General features: G+C 43.9%; 1 protein-coding gene across 1 annotated transcript in view; it reads left to right on the forward strand.

Moving 5' to 3' along the window:
* The window catches only part of med24 (mediator complex subunit 24), a 36,123-nt gene that overhangs the window by 10,166 nt on the left and 10,638 nt on the right, over nt 1-15,319 (forward strand). The window contains exons 13-21 of the mRNA XM_048245517.1: nt 4,204-4,290; nt 4,632-4,731; nt 5,724-5,866; nt 6,116-6,153; nt 6,245-6,327; nt 7,055-7,233; nt 8,104-8,203; nt 8,683-8,858; nt 10,896-11,037. Coding sequence (XP_048101474.1) covers nt 4,204-4,290; nt 4,632-4,731; nt 5,724-5,866; nt 6,116-6,153; nt 6,245-6,327; nt 7,055-7,233; nt 8,104-8,203; nt 8,683-8,858; nt 10,896-11,037 — 1,048 coding nt within the window. The remainder of the gene's footprint in view (nt 1-4,203; nt 4,291-4,631; nt 4,732-5,723; nt 5,867-6,115; nt 6,154-6,244; nt 6,328-7,054; nt 7,234-8,103; nt 8,204-8,682; nt 8,859-10,895; nt 11,038-15,319) is intronic.

Here is a 15,319-nt window from a genome sequence, read left to right on the forward strand (position 1 = left end):
TTAAGTGGTGGTATGCATTCATTCGTGAAAGTCATTCAAGCTTCAACCGCTATTTATTTAAGCGTTGTTTTGGAACTTCTTAGAAACAGAGCAGACTGGACTGTATGCAGGTATTGGAACATCTGCCTATTGAAGCCTTCTTTCTGGGTACATGTAGAAGCCCATGACCCACTGCCATACCGGGCCTCAAAAGTTTGAGAAAGGCTGGTCTATATTTGCATCAGAATGAGGTTTTTGAAGGCACGGGTTGAAGACCCAGTCAGTTACCGATAACAAAACTAGATATTGTACTTTTTTTTTTACTTTGAATCTTGAAAAAAAAATATTGACCTACCCGACCCATTTTTAATTTGTTTTGGGGCAAACAAAAATATTTTTTAAGGATGGCCTGAAGATGCGTTGAGGGGTTGTAATGTCAATACCTCATGGCCAACTTTCCTAAAGCGTGTTTCCCAACCTGTGGTTTTCCCAACGTGAAGCATATAAACTTAACCTAATGGAGACAACATGCCAGACAACATCACTAAACGATTTCTGGCGGGTTTCCGTTTACCAACAAAACTGTATGGCCGTGGGGCAGAAGATGCTTGGTGGCCATCCACAGCGATTAAACTTAACCTAATTTTATATCCGGATTATTTTTTTATACCCCTGTTGTCTCAATGATAACAACATCTCATTTCAAACTATATTTCAGAGTTTGCCGTTCATTTGCATTATTAATATAACATCGTATTTTATCATTTTTGGCAAAGACATGCATTCCGATATTGAACATATTGATGATTCTCTAACCATCATGATTTGGAATTGGTGCAGTTTTCACTCATTTTATTATTTTCATGGAGAGCACTGCTCTATGCTGTTCTATGGTGCTTTCTGCCTCTTAGTTGCGCACGCATGTTTTCGTGACGTTGCATAGAAATCCATGTATAGTAGTTCTATTGTAGTGTATAATACCTCTATGATAACATCCTTACTCTCTATACTGTTCCTATAGTACAGTATTAAAGTCGTAAATGCCCCCCTCAAAGTATATTCACTGCAAAATCTGCTTATCTAACCAAGTGTTATTAATCTTATATCAAGATTAAAAAAAAACTAGGTATTGTTTTCAGTATAAAGAGATTTACCTAGCGCTTTCTCATGAAATCATTTGACTTAATTTAAGAAAAGTTTGACTTATTTTAAGACATCTCATCCTGAAAACAAGCAAATTTGTCTGCCAGTGCGTTAAGCAAATTTGTCCTAAAAACAAGCAAATTTGTCTGCCAGTGCGTTGAGTAAATTTGTCTTGATAAGACTCTTGACTTTAAAATAAGTCAATGTCTTCTTAAATCAAGTCAAAATGATCTTACAGGAGAGCACTAGGTAAGTTTTTTCATACTAAAAACAATACCAAATAGATTCTTTGATCTTAACAGAAGATTATTAACACTTGGTTAGATTTCATTTTTTGCAGTGTTATGATTACATTCTTGCTGCGTAGGATTCGGTTCGATTGAAAAAACAAGGTTCGGGGGCCAGATCCGAGGTGCCTACGATTCTAAGGGTGTGTTCACACTTGGTCCCTTTCAGCCTTCTACGAACAAGCTCAGATGACGATGACTCAGCATTTTTTGTGCATATGTGAGCACGGCAACCGAGCTCAGACCCCTCTAACGCGAACCGAACTGAGACCCCCTCGGGAGGTAGTCTTGGCACAGTTCGCTTTGAAGTCTGCGGCACAGTACGCATTATTTGTGCATCGTGAACACAATATATATATTTTTTTTTTTTTTTTTTTTTTTTTTTTTTTTTTTAATCATCAGGCTCATGATAGGCCTACAGGCATTTGAAATTTGGCTAATGTTACAGGCAAACAAGGGCGATGAGTATTTTTTCATCCAAGCTATATGTAACTAACAATGTAGAAATCAATAAACTTTGGATTTCATTGCTCACCATTTTTCATGATCTGCTAGCTAGGCTATTATCTCTGTCAAACTTTTCTTGCATGTGGCAAACGAGAGACAGCTTATGACAAGCTTATCACTTGTCATAAAGAGCTACATTTCCGAGCTAAGTCCTCTTTCAGAGCTGAGTCCTCTTTCAAATTAACTCACAATGTGAATACAAAATGAACTCCTATTTGTTTTGGTCCTCTTTCTGGTCCCCTTTTAGTGGACTGAGTTTGGTTCTTTTAAAAGGGACTATATGTGAACACACCCTAAATCTGATCAGGCCCCCTTTGTGAGTTTCTCTCCCAAATGTGATGCTTTTATCCACTGCAACTAGTAAATGTCAGAAGTCATGAGAAATAGTCACGAGTGTGGCACCCTGTAGCAGCACACACACACACACACACACACACACTGCGGCATCCTGTAGCAGCACAGGTGTGTCAGCAGCAGACCCCCTTAGGCCTACACACACACACACACACTGCAGACCCCTCAGGCCTTCACACACACACACACACACACACACACACAGACCCCACACACACACACACACACACACACACACACACACACACTGCAGACCCCTCAGGCCTTCACACACACACACACACACACACACACACACACACACACACTGCAGACCCCTCACACCCACACACACACACACACACACACTGCAGACCCCTCGCACACACACACACACACACACACACTGCAGACCCCTCAGGCCACACCACACACACACACACACACACACACACTGCAGACCCCTCAGGCCTTCACACACACACACACACACACACACACTGCAGACACTTCAGGCCTTCACACACACACTGTGAAACAAAGCAAATGACAGCAGTGTAGCCTATGTGTACTGTACGATAGCTCAGGAGAAAACATGTCTCAGATGTAAGATGATGTGATAATGAATGTTGTAGTTCAGTTGAGAGCTTTTAGTCTAGGACTACACTGCAAAAAATTAAATCTAACCACGTGTAATTGATCTTGTAAGAAGATAAAAAAAAATCTATTTGGTATTGTTTTTAGTATGAAAACACTTACCTAGTGCTCTCTCAAAAGATCATTTTGACTTAATTTAAGAAGACTTTAAAGGGGTGGTTCAGGATTTTGGACATAGGACCTCATTTCCAAGTAAGCAAGTGTGATATTTATCAGTGGAGACCGTTTTCAACCGTTTCATCCAGTCGTTCTAATTGCAGAGTTCGCAGGTGCTAGGCTAAGCGCAAGTCAGCGGTATGTGCTAGCCTGCCACTAAAAACAGTCTTACCTACTCCAAAAAGGACACTTTCGAGGCAAATTCCAGACAACCCGATGTAAATGTCTGTGTTGATAGAATAGTGTAAGAAATACAACTACCCTCGCATCAGCGTTGCAATGGATTATACTTTGTTCCCTGAAGTTGGTAGTAGTCATTTTGCATCTCAGCGGACTGATATTACCAAGGCTACTACTAGGTATCCCCATTGGAGTGCGCTTTACTGTTTACTTTTTGAAGCAGTACTACTAACTGGAGCAAGTATAATTCGCGCTGCTAAGACACTAGTCCCTCAAAATGTAATCGATCGTTGAAATGCAAGGATAGAATAATGTTAGAAATAAAACTATCAATACAGACATTTACATTGATAGTCTGGCGTTATAATTTATTTGCCTTGGGTGTACTTTGGAGTGGGTAAGACTGTTTTTAGTGGCAGGCTAGCACATACCATTGACTTGCGCTAGCCTTGCACCTGCGAACTCTGCAATTAGAAGGACTGGATGAAACGTGTTGAAAACGGTCTCCACTGATAAATATCACACTTGCTTACTTGGAAATGAGGTCCTATGTCCAAAATCCTGAACCACTCCTTTAACTTATTTTAAGGAGTCTTATCAAGACAAATTTACTCAACGTACTGGCAGACAAATTTGCTTGTTTTTAGGACAAATTTGCTTAACGCACTGGCAGACAAATTTGATTGTTTTCAAGATGAGATGTCTTAAAATAAGTCATTTTTTTTTTTTTATTAAGTCAAATGATTTCATAAGAAAGCGCTAGGTAAGTCTCTTTATACTGAAAACAATACCAACTAGTTTTTTTTATCTTGATATAAGATTAATAACACGTGGTTAGATTTTGTTAGATAAGCAGCTTTTGCAGTGTAGGCTTAATCCATGGACAGGAAACTCACCCAATAACATTTAGGACTATTATGACTTACATTTTGGTTCTCTCTCTCTGCCACCCCCCTCTCAGCTGTGACTGCCTGAGCCTTCTCTTACAGGAGTGCAATAAGCTGGGCCTGCTATCAGACTCCAATACCGCCAACCTCACTGCCAAACGGTATGGTCTTCCCATCCCTCACACTGTGACATCATCAGCGTGCGACAGCAGCCAGTGCTTCAGCTGAGTCCCAGCCTGACACTAATCACTTTCATCCCATCTTCTCCCTCTCCATCTTTTCTTTCCTTCTATCTGTCTCTCTCTCTCTCACCCTGTCTTTCTTTCTGTCGCTACTTGTCTGTCTCTCTATCTCTCTTTCCCTCGCCCGCTCTTGTCTCTCTGTCTCTCTCTCTCTCTCTCTCTCTCTCTCTCTCTCTCTCTCTCTCTCTCTCTCTCTCTCTCTCTCTCTTTCTCTGGTCTGTCCCCTCCTGTGTATCCTCTTTCTTCAGGGCTGAGGACAGGGAGTTTGCCCCACGTCTCAAAACAGCAGAGAATGCAAACATCCAGCCCAACCCAGGACTCATCCTTAGAGCAGAGCCCACGGTCACCAACATCCTCAAGGTAAACACACACACACACACACACACGCACACACACTCACACAAACACAAACATCCAGCCCAACCCAGGACTCATCCTTAAAGAAGCCCTATGCAGGTCTAGTTATTCCTTCGCTGTTTCTGGGTTTTTGCCTGATTTGGGCTTGCATTTTTTATGACAGCTCCCCCTGCAGCTTCGGTAGCAAGTGACTGCTACGTTAAACCCCCACTAGCTAGCGAGCTAGCCATCAAGAAACCAAGCTAAACATATACAGGGCTCACAATAAACCCACCACAATAAACCCACCCACCAAACGACCCAGAAAGTGTTGTAGAACCATCAGAACGACTCTCAACCTGCATAATTAAGGTCATTTTTGCTAAAATTGTTGCATAGTGCTTCTTTAAAGCAGAGCCTACGGTCACCAACATCCTCAAGGTACACACACACACACACACACACTCACAAACACAAATATCTAGCCCAACCCTAGACTAATGGACTAATGACTAAACATTGTTGAAATACACACACACGCACGCACGCACGCACGCACGCACGCGCACACACACACACACACACAAACACACTCACATCCAGCCCAACCTAGGATTTAATCTCACCTCTTACATCACTGCCAAAGCAATTCATTTTAATTTTAATACATTTTCATGGAATTGTTCCTGTTCTTGAAAAGCACTGTTGCACTTCCTAATTCCTAGGAAAGATTAGAAATGAATGTTGAGTAGGACATGACACACACACTGCAGCTGAGTGTTGAATGGGTGTGATTTGTGTGAGGTCCACTATGACTCGAGTGCCACTTCCTGGCAGGCTGATTCTCGAACTCTATCACCTGACCCACTTACTTAACTGGGTGTGTCCCTTTCCTCTGTGGCATTGATGTTCATTTGTGTATGTGTGTGTGTGTATGTGTGTGTGTGGGTGATATTGGTGTGATATTGTGTGTGTGTGTTATTGTCCGTCTTGTAGCGATGTGTGTGTGTGTGCAGACGGTAGATGCAGACCACTCTAAGTCGCCAGAGGGGCTTCTGGGTGTTTTGGGTCACATGCTGTCGGGGAAGAGTCTGGACCTTCTACTGGCTGCGGCCGCCGCCACTGGCAAACTCAAGTCCTTCGCCCGCAAGTTCATCAAGTAAGCTCACACACACACACACACACACACAGTAGTACAGCACCATGCTAGCTTAAGTGAGTCTGCTTGTGATCACACGCCATACTTACATAAGTATGTACACACATACATATTCATATACATACATCATCCATGGACATATAGTACACACATGCAGTGTATAAATATAAACACAATTCTCATCGGTGCGTCCTCTCTCTCCCTCCTCCTCCTCCTCCTCCTCCTCCTCCTCCTCCTCCTCTTCCTCAGGCTGAATGAGTTCCCCAAGCACATGAGTGGAGAGGGATGTGAGTACTCAGCTGATAAGCACATGTTTTGTGTGGATACATAGACATAGTTGATATGTGTTTGTAATTTGTGTGTGTGTGTGTTGTGCAGCTAAATCGGCATCTGTGCGGGCCCTGTTGTTTGATATCTCCTTCCTCATGCTCTGCCACGTGGTTCAAACATATGGCTCAGAGGTTAGTGGTCACACACTCACACTCACACTCACTCACTCACACTCACTCACACACACTCACTCACTCACACACACACACACACACACACACACACACACACACACACACACACACACTCATACTCACACACACTCACTCACACACACACTCGCACACACACACACACACACACACACACACACACACACATCCGCACGCACACACACACACACACACACACACACACACACATCTTCTACTCTCCTCATGTTTTTTCTCTTTTCCTTTTTCCAGTTGATCAGTTGGTTCTTCACATGACCACAAAAATGTTTTCAATAAAAGTGACTGGTCAAAACCCTCTCTCGTTGGTGGTATAGTGGTTAGCATAGCTGCCTTGCAAGCAGTTGACTCGGGTTCGATTCCTGGCCAATCCAGTCTCTTGGGGCAGCCGTGGCCTACTGGTTAGCGCTTCAGACTTGTAACCGGAGGGTTGCCGGTTCGAACCCCGACCAGTAGGAACGGCTGAAGTGCCCTTGAGCAAGGCACCTAACCCCTCACTGCTCCCCGAGCGCCGCTGTTGTTGCAGGCAGCTCACTGCGCCGGGATTAGTGTGTGTTCACTGTGTGCTGAGTGTGTTTCACTAATTCACGGATTGGGATAAATGCAGAGACCAAATTTACCTCACGGGATCAAAAGAGTATATATACTTATACTCTCTCTCTCACTCTCTCTCTCTCTCTCTGTCCAGTTGATCCTGTCGGAGCCCAGCCCGTCGGGTGAGGTGCCCTTCTTCGAGACGTGGCTGCAGACGTGCATGCCGGAGGAGGGCAAGACGCTGAACCCTGACCACCCCTGCTTCAGGCCAGAGTCCGGCAAGGTGGAGAGCCTGGTGGCGCTGCTCAACTCCGCCTCTGAGATGAAGCTCGTGTGAGTGGACAAGCTGGGGGCGGAGTCAACACTGGGGCGGAGTCAGTGCTGGGACGGCTGGGGCAGCTCAGCTCCACTTCCCACATGAAGCTTGTGGGAGTAGACTAGACAGAGGTTTTGGTGGGAGTTTGTATGAGTGGGTGTGTGCGTGGGCGTGTGTGTCTGTGTGTTTGCGCGTTCGCGTTCAGTGCGTGGCCTGTGCCAGTACCCTGCCTGGGATCGGTTCCCATTCGGGCATAGGTCATCCGCTATGCCGGGACGGAACCACTTATCGGGTCTGGTCAGTAAGGTTTGGCAGGTTCAACAGTGGTCCAGTTAAATGGAATGCTGCGGTCTGATTCAGACCCAATGCAGACAGTGCTTCTTATCCTCTGGGATGTGAATCAGGCACAGATTAGCTAGACATGACACTATATCATCAGCCACACATACACATACACAGACACACACACACACACACAAACACACACAAACAGTGTTAACACAGCTGACACATCATTCCTTAAGGATGCAGTCAGATGAGCGGGCAGACATAAGACCCATTAATGAAGGAGACCGGAGACTGACCGTAGCACTCCCCCAGCCCCAAAATACTCTACACACCCACACACACACACCTAGCCCTCAGTCCTCCCCCACCCTCCATTCTCCAGTCTCTTCAAAATACCACACACACACACACACTCACACACCTTGGCTTTTACTGGTACTGTTACTGTTCTATATCTATCTATCTATCTATCTGTCTGTCTGTCTGTCTGTCTGTCTGTCTTTGTTTGTGTGTATCTGTGCGTTCCTATGCATGTGTGTGTGTCCATCCGTCCCAGATCATGATCACATTAGTAATACTATTGTCTTTGTGTGTGTCAGTCAGATGAAGTGGCATGAGATCTGTTTGAACACACCTGGAGCCATCCTTGAGGTGCTGAACGCCTGGGAGAACGGGGTCCTATCTGTGGAGAATGTGCAGGTCAGACACACACACTCGCGCGCACACACACACACACGCACACACACGCAAGCAAGCAAGCAAGCACGCACGCATGCATACACACACACACACTTAAGCACGCATGCACACACACACACACACAGAAACCCCTTTCTAAACTCTTTATCTGTGTCATTCTACCTTTATGTGCTTTATTTTCTTTTCTTTCATGGTCAGCTTCTTGTCTTCTAGTCGTTGCACTTGCCCTGAAAAAAGAAATGTTCATACTGAATGTTGTCTCTCTACCTCCCCTCTCTCTCTCTCTCTCTCTCTCTCTCTCCTTCTTTCTTTCTCTCCCTTTCCCTCTCTCTCTCTCTCCTCTCTCTCTCTCTCTCTCTCTCTCTCTCTCTCTCTCTCTCTCTCTCCCTTCTCTCTCTCTCTCCCTTTCCCCTCTCTCTCTCTCTCTCTCTCTCTCTCTCTCTCTCTCCCTCTCTCTCCCCCTCTCTCTGTGTGAGCAGAAGATCACAGATAACATTAAGGGGAAGGTGTGCAGCATGGGCATCTGTGCAGTGGCCTGGCTAGTGGCCCACGTCAGGATGCTGGGGCTGGACGAGAGGGAGAAACCCCAGACCATGATCCGCCAGCTGATGACCCCTATGTACGGAGAAAACACACTGCAGTTCTACAACGAACGGTACGGCACACACACACACACACACACACACAGACACACACAGACCATGATCCACCAGCTAATGACCCCTATGTACGGAGAAAACACACTGCAGTTCTACAACGAATGGGACGGCACACACACACACACACACACACACACATACATACATACACACACACACACACACACACACACACACACACACACACAAACCATGATCCGGCAGCTCATGACCCCTACGTATGGAGTAAACACACTGCAGTTCTACAACGAACTAAGGGTGGGAAAAATAATCGATTCTTAAATGCATCGTGATTCTCTCTAGAACGATTCGATGCTCGATGCAGATAATCGGAATTTTAACAATGAAATTAGTTCACCTGCTGCAACATTCTGTTTGCCTGCTGCAGAGCGCTACCTTTCTGCCTGCCGGTTCACATGTGCGAGTTTGTTTACAAAGTTTAAGTGGTGACAAAATGGCTGCAATGGCGAGCAAAAAATCTAAACGACCTGCACCGGCTACTTCTATGAGGTCGAGAGTAAGCTGGACAAAACCTACAACGTGTGTAAGGTAGAAAATCAAGCCCGACTCTATCCAAGTCCGTGCACGTTGTGTCTGAGCCCAGCCCGCCCCGACACTGTAATTATGAGCCTGAGCCCAATTTAAACCTGACAATTTGTTAATACGGGCTGTTATAACTGACATTCTCAACTACAATTCTGAGTTGTTTGAAACAAGGACGAAGCATGTAAACTGCGTTGTTTGTTTATTCAGATGGAATGGATCGCAAATGGATCCAAATGAAGAAACTTAAGCCACTTAGGCTACAACGTAAAATGGTCTTATGTCCCTGCAGCAAAACACATTGATGGCTGACTATCATCCTTTCTGCCATGGCAAGCTGCTTCATGTGTCTGTTCATCGTCGAAGTCCCAGGTTTTTTGCTGTCATATGCGAGCAGTGTGCCGCACTTAATGCACTCGACAAAGCCAACACATAGCCTATGTTGTCACTGCCCGTGACTTGTTTAAAAATAGTTCCATACCTCCGACTTTCCTCCAAACTTGCTCAAAGTTAATTCTCCTGTTTTTATCGTTTTCTTAACATCTTCAAGCTCCATGTTGCATGTTAGCTACACAATCCAGCGCAGCAGGCCCGGTGTGATGCGTGAGCTACACAATCCAGCGCAGCAGGCCCGGTGTGATGCGTGAGCTACACAATCCAGCGCAGCAGGCCCGGTGTGATGCGTGAGCTACACAATACAGCACAGCAGGCCCGGTGTGATGCGTGAGCTACACAATACAGCACAGCAGGTCCGGTGTGATGCGTGAGCTACACAATACAGCACAGCAGGTCCGGTGTGATGCGTGAGCTACACAATACAGCACAGCAGGCCCGGTGTGATGCGTGAGAGTCGAGAACACGCTGTGCATGACGCGTGTTGCATTTTGTAACTTGCAACTTTGTACACATTTGGTACTTAGGTCTACTTTGCTTTTGTTATATATATATAGCTTTCTCTCCACCCAATTAGGCAAGTAATGATTAAAAATAATAAAAAATGAAAAAAAAAAAGGTTGATCAAGGGCCCCGCCCAAAGATAGTGGCGGGAAATAAGCTTTTTCTCTGATAAAATATTAGAAAAGGTAATTCATCTGTTGCAAAAAATTGTTGCATCGAGATACATCGATAATCGGTTTAGAATCGAATCGTTGGCCTCTGAATCGGAATCGAATCAAATCGTGAGGTGCCAAAAGATTCCCACCCCTACAACGAACGGTACGGCACACACACACACACACACACACACACACACACACACACACAGACTATGATCCACCAGCTCATGACTTCTGTACAGGGAGAGCACACAGTACGACACACCCAGACCATGGGCCGTGATCCATGACTCATGGGTCATGAGTTTTTAAATCGAACTTTCTCTTTCTCCTCATTTCTTCCTTCTCTCCCTCTCTCTCTCCCTCTCTCCCTCTCTCTCTCTCTCTCCCTCTCTCTCTCTCCCTCTCTTCTCTTCTCTTCTCTTCTCCCTGCAGTGTGGTGATCATGACGTCTATAATGGAGCACATGTGCGCTGACGTCTTTCAGCAGACTGCACTGTCACTGCGCCCCCCGGTGGAAGGGCAGGACACCATCCCCTACCGCAACCTGCTGCCCCCCCGACAGCCCATCCACGAGGTGCACACACACACACACACACACAGCCTGTCTCAGTAAATATCCCATACTCCAAATGGCTAATAATAGTTCTGTGAAGATGTATTGTGATGTGATTCATAGTTTGGGGGTCATACACTATCAGTTTCGGTCAGAAAAGTTTGGGGTCAGCCTTTTAAAATTATATCAGATTAACAGAATGTGTCTTTGGAACATTGAAATTTCCATTCCAGCCATTTCCATTATAGACAGAATACCAGCTGAGATCAGTTTCATTTTGTTTTAAATCAGGGTAGCAGCTACCCATATATATATATATATACAGTGTTGTAAGGTTCTGTTGGAGTTTTAACCCATATATATATAGTGTTGTAATGTTCCTGTTGGAGGTCATATAGGGATTGTCAAAGTTTTTTATTTATTTATTTATTTATTTATTTATTTATTTATTTATTAGTAGAGATACCACGGCCTACATCTACTTCCTGGAATTTTTGGTCAACGTCATATACCTGGGATTCCCCGTCACCACCGAATTTTTGGGCGATATGGGACACGGAAATTTTGGTTTAGCCCCATCCCGGGACCACTCCCCCGGGACTGCTGGGCCCCGAACCCCGCAAAAAAAAGCAGTTTTTCCTAAATAACTACCTGAACCGTGGCACTGAGGATGAAGAATCTTTTATGGTATATTGGTCTCAAGGGCCCACATCAACCTGGCTCATAATCACTCATTTGTGATTTGCACCCCCCCCCCCGTAAAAAAATGAAAATGCAATATTATTCTGCTTTAATCGCCCCTATCTTCAGTTAAGATGTTCAGAACTGCACCAAATTGTATGTGTATGATTGACCTGGCATTCTCTGGGGGTATGCCAAGTTTCAGTAGAATTTCATCCATGGGGGTCTAAAAAATTAGGTTATGTGTACATTTAGTGACTGTACACTCATTGTACTGTAGATGGCGGTGCACACATATACACATGCACACACACACAGGCACCCACATACTATCGGTATTAGAACGGCCGATACATAATTACAAATTCAGTAGGATTAAAAGAAAGCCAAAATAAATATTCATCATCATCATCATGGCTGCATTTCCAGTATTGCCGATAAGTAGTCGTTTGTCCACTAGATGGGGCATCGTTGCAGTGAGACGTAATTTTGTTGGAAGTTAAAAGTGGGTTGGAAAAACAATGGACGCTTCCTACAAGGACTGTACCGCAGAGAACGGTCTAATAAGGATAGGACGATGTTCACATGAAATGTAATTCCCATTTCTTCTTGAAGCCGAAATAAATCTGAGGATGTTTATCGGACATGCTTGGTTTTTACTAACCTGACCCTAGCCAGATGAATGTCGTTCCGCTTAGCTCCGCCTAGCTTCACTCACATCCATCTGGGACCTCTTCCATTGAGAGTGATTTCTCCAACCAACTTTATGGTTTAGCCAATCAGGACGAGGGCGGAGTTTCATAGATGTGACATAGCGTAGAAGCGACTGTGAGTCTGTTATTAGCGTCACGGGTTGGCTTCGATGTGAGTGGTTGAAGTAGCACGTCAATAGATGACGGACAAGTGGCTTATTCAATCATATGCAAGCATTTTTTGATTAGGCCCAGCCTTCTGAAGCAACACTTCAATGGATCGGTTCCAGATGGATGAGTGGAGCTAGGTGGAGCGAAATTCATCTGGCTATTGCCAGGTTAGGTTTTTACTGCAGGTAGCCTACGTTAATCTTATAATATCAATAAGGACCTAGGTAATGTTACCGTTAGCGTAAGTTGAGTGATGGAGGCCAATTTGATTGATTGCATTTGTAGAAAACTATAAATGCGGTTATACCAAGCAAATTGATAGCAGCACTGTAATTGTATCTTTCGACTGTCATTTGTTGCATGTGCTACAAAAATCATTCTGTGCAATGGAAGATTTACCAACGTTTCACCGGTCTGATACAGTTTTGCCTATACATGCGTGAGACTGAGACGCCTGTTTATTTTGTTTTAAGTGCGTGCAGGGTGTGAGAGGGAAATCGATGTGCTTTGATTCCAGCTTGGTAGTTGTAGTCTGTGAAATTAAAAAGCATGTGTGTGTGAAGTATCCAAACAATGACACCTTCATTTCATTTTAGCTGCTTTAGCAACACACCTTAAGCTACTGTGTAGTGGGTCCCATTTAGAAGTGGCTACATCATTCGCGCTTTCCTTGACTCATGGAGCTGCGTGAATTTTATTACAACTTTTTGCCACGATATGGCAGTTTACGTCCGCTTGATACTGTAAGGCGTAAGCCATTGGTTTCCAAAGGAGATTTTATTTGTGTCGCCAGCATAGCCTATTGACAATTTATGTTGTAAATAGGCCTACCTTATAAGCCTACCTGTAGCTTAGGGAAGCTAACAGCTTTCTATTAGGATCTAGTTTGTTAGTTACAGTTTTGTCATAACTCCCTGATGCATTTTTGCATAGCCAGAGCGTGGATATCTCAATCGGAAAATTAAAACAAAATCGGGTGCCTATGGACTAGGCTGGGTGAACCCATCTGATCTGCCCGCTATTTATTTTTTGATTCCTTAAAGATTGAGCTTGGTCTGGTGAAAGCCAGACTAGCCATAGACCTCAGTTACACAATGCAAAGGAACATGAATCAGCCTATATTTGCACGAACAATAACGGACAACAGCTCTTCAACTTTGGCCCGTTAAAATGTGTATGAACAGTCTAGCGACGCATTTCATCAAGGCCCATTTGGACATGTCAGTTATTTGCACCACTGGTTAGATGGAAAACAGCATTTCGTTTCAGACTACTGTTACTTAATTTGTGCATTAACAAAAACGTTTCAGACTACTGTTACTTAATTTGTGCATTGACAATAAAGTATTACATGAACTAAAGATGACTAAAATCTTATGTAGAAGAAGAAACATTCACAAAAAATTAATCCATCCAAAAATGACCTTTGTTTTTGATAGCTGTTGAAAACGGCATGGAACTGACAGATGTTTTTGTTTATATATAAATAAATAAATAAATAAATAAATAAATAACATTATCCTGATACCTTTTGCTTTTCCCAAATACAATGTAGCCTACAGGTGTAAGTGACCTTTCATCAATCCAGTTGCAATGGATGAACTGTGATGAACTGCCCTACTTGTAATTGTTTAGAGATTTTAAAGGTTTTATAACAATGCTACATCTTCTTTGGCTATTCTACAATCTATTCACCTTTTCAGCACCAGTAGGCTACTTTCTGTGCAGCCCGCTACTAACACACTCAGGCATGCCAAACAAGCACAAAAGTTTTAAGAGTGGGGGATGGAGTAAAATATGGAGACAAATTGAAGTGTGATTTATTTTCGCGGAACAGATGTACAGGACTGAGCGGCGGTCATATTTTGTACCGGTATGCGGTACATCTAGTGATGAGCGCTTCAACGCATTTCCTGTATGACTAAACTGATCAGTTGCAGTATTCAGGTGTGATTTTGGCCCATTCTTTTAAACAGATAGTTTTTTGATATTGAAGATTCTAGGGGTCCCACTTGTAAATCCTGATCTTTAGGTAACTTCCAAAACTGTTCAATTAGATTAAAGTCAGGGCCTTGATTTCCTTTCTCTGAAACCAATTGAGAGTTTCCTTTGCTGAATTCTTTGGATCATTGTCCTGCTGGAAGGTCTAGCCACGTCTCATACTCATCGTCCTGGTGGATGGCAAGATTCTCCCAGGAAAAAACGCTCTGTGAAACTGTGTGGAGTCTGCCAGTACTATGAGATGAAAAACAGCCCCACACCTTGATGCCTCCACCTCCAAACCTCACTGTTAGTATGGTATTTTTAGGGTGATGCACAGTGTCATTTCTCCTCCAAATATGGTGTGTAGTATGACATCCAAAAAGTTAACATTTTCTTTCGCCTGACCAGAATACATTCTCTCAGTATTTAATAGGCTTGTCCAAATGTTGTGTAGCAAACTTTCAAAGAGTTTCGAGATGTTTTTCTTCAGTAATAGAGTCATGTGGGGTGAGCGTGCATAGAGGCCATGGTGGTGGAGTGCATTGTATGATTTTCTCTGTAACAATTGAACCTGCTGCCTCCAAGTCTTTCTGGAGCTTTCTCCAAGTGGTCCTTGGCTCTTAGGCTACACTTCTGACTATTCTTCTGACTTCCTGGTCAGAAATCTTGTGAGGAGATCCTGTGCATGGCCGATTGATGATGCAGTGATGTTCTTTCCACTTGCAGATAATGGCTCCAATACTGCTTACTGGATGATTCTTAAGTTTTGAAATGCA

The sequence above is a fragment of the Alosa alosa genome, chromosome 6 (assembly GCF_017589495.1).
Source record: "Alosa alosa isolate M-15738 ecotype Scorff River chromosome 6, AALO_Geno_1.1, whole genome shotgun sequence".
Taxonomy (NCBI): Eukaryota; Metazoa; Chordata; class Actinopteri; order Clupeiformes; family Clupeidae; genus Alosa; species Alosa alosa.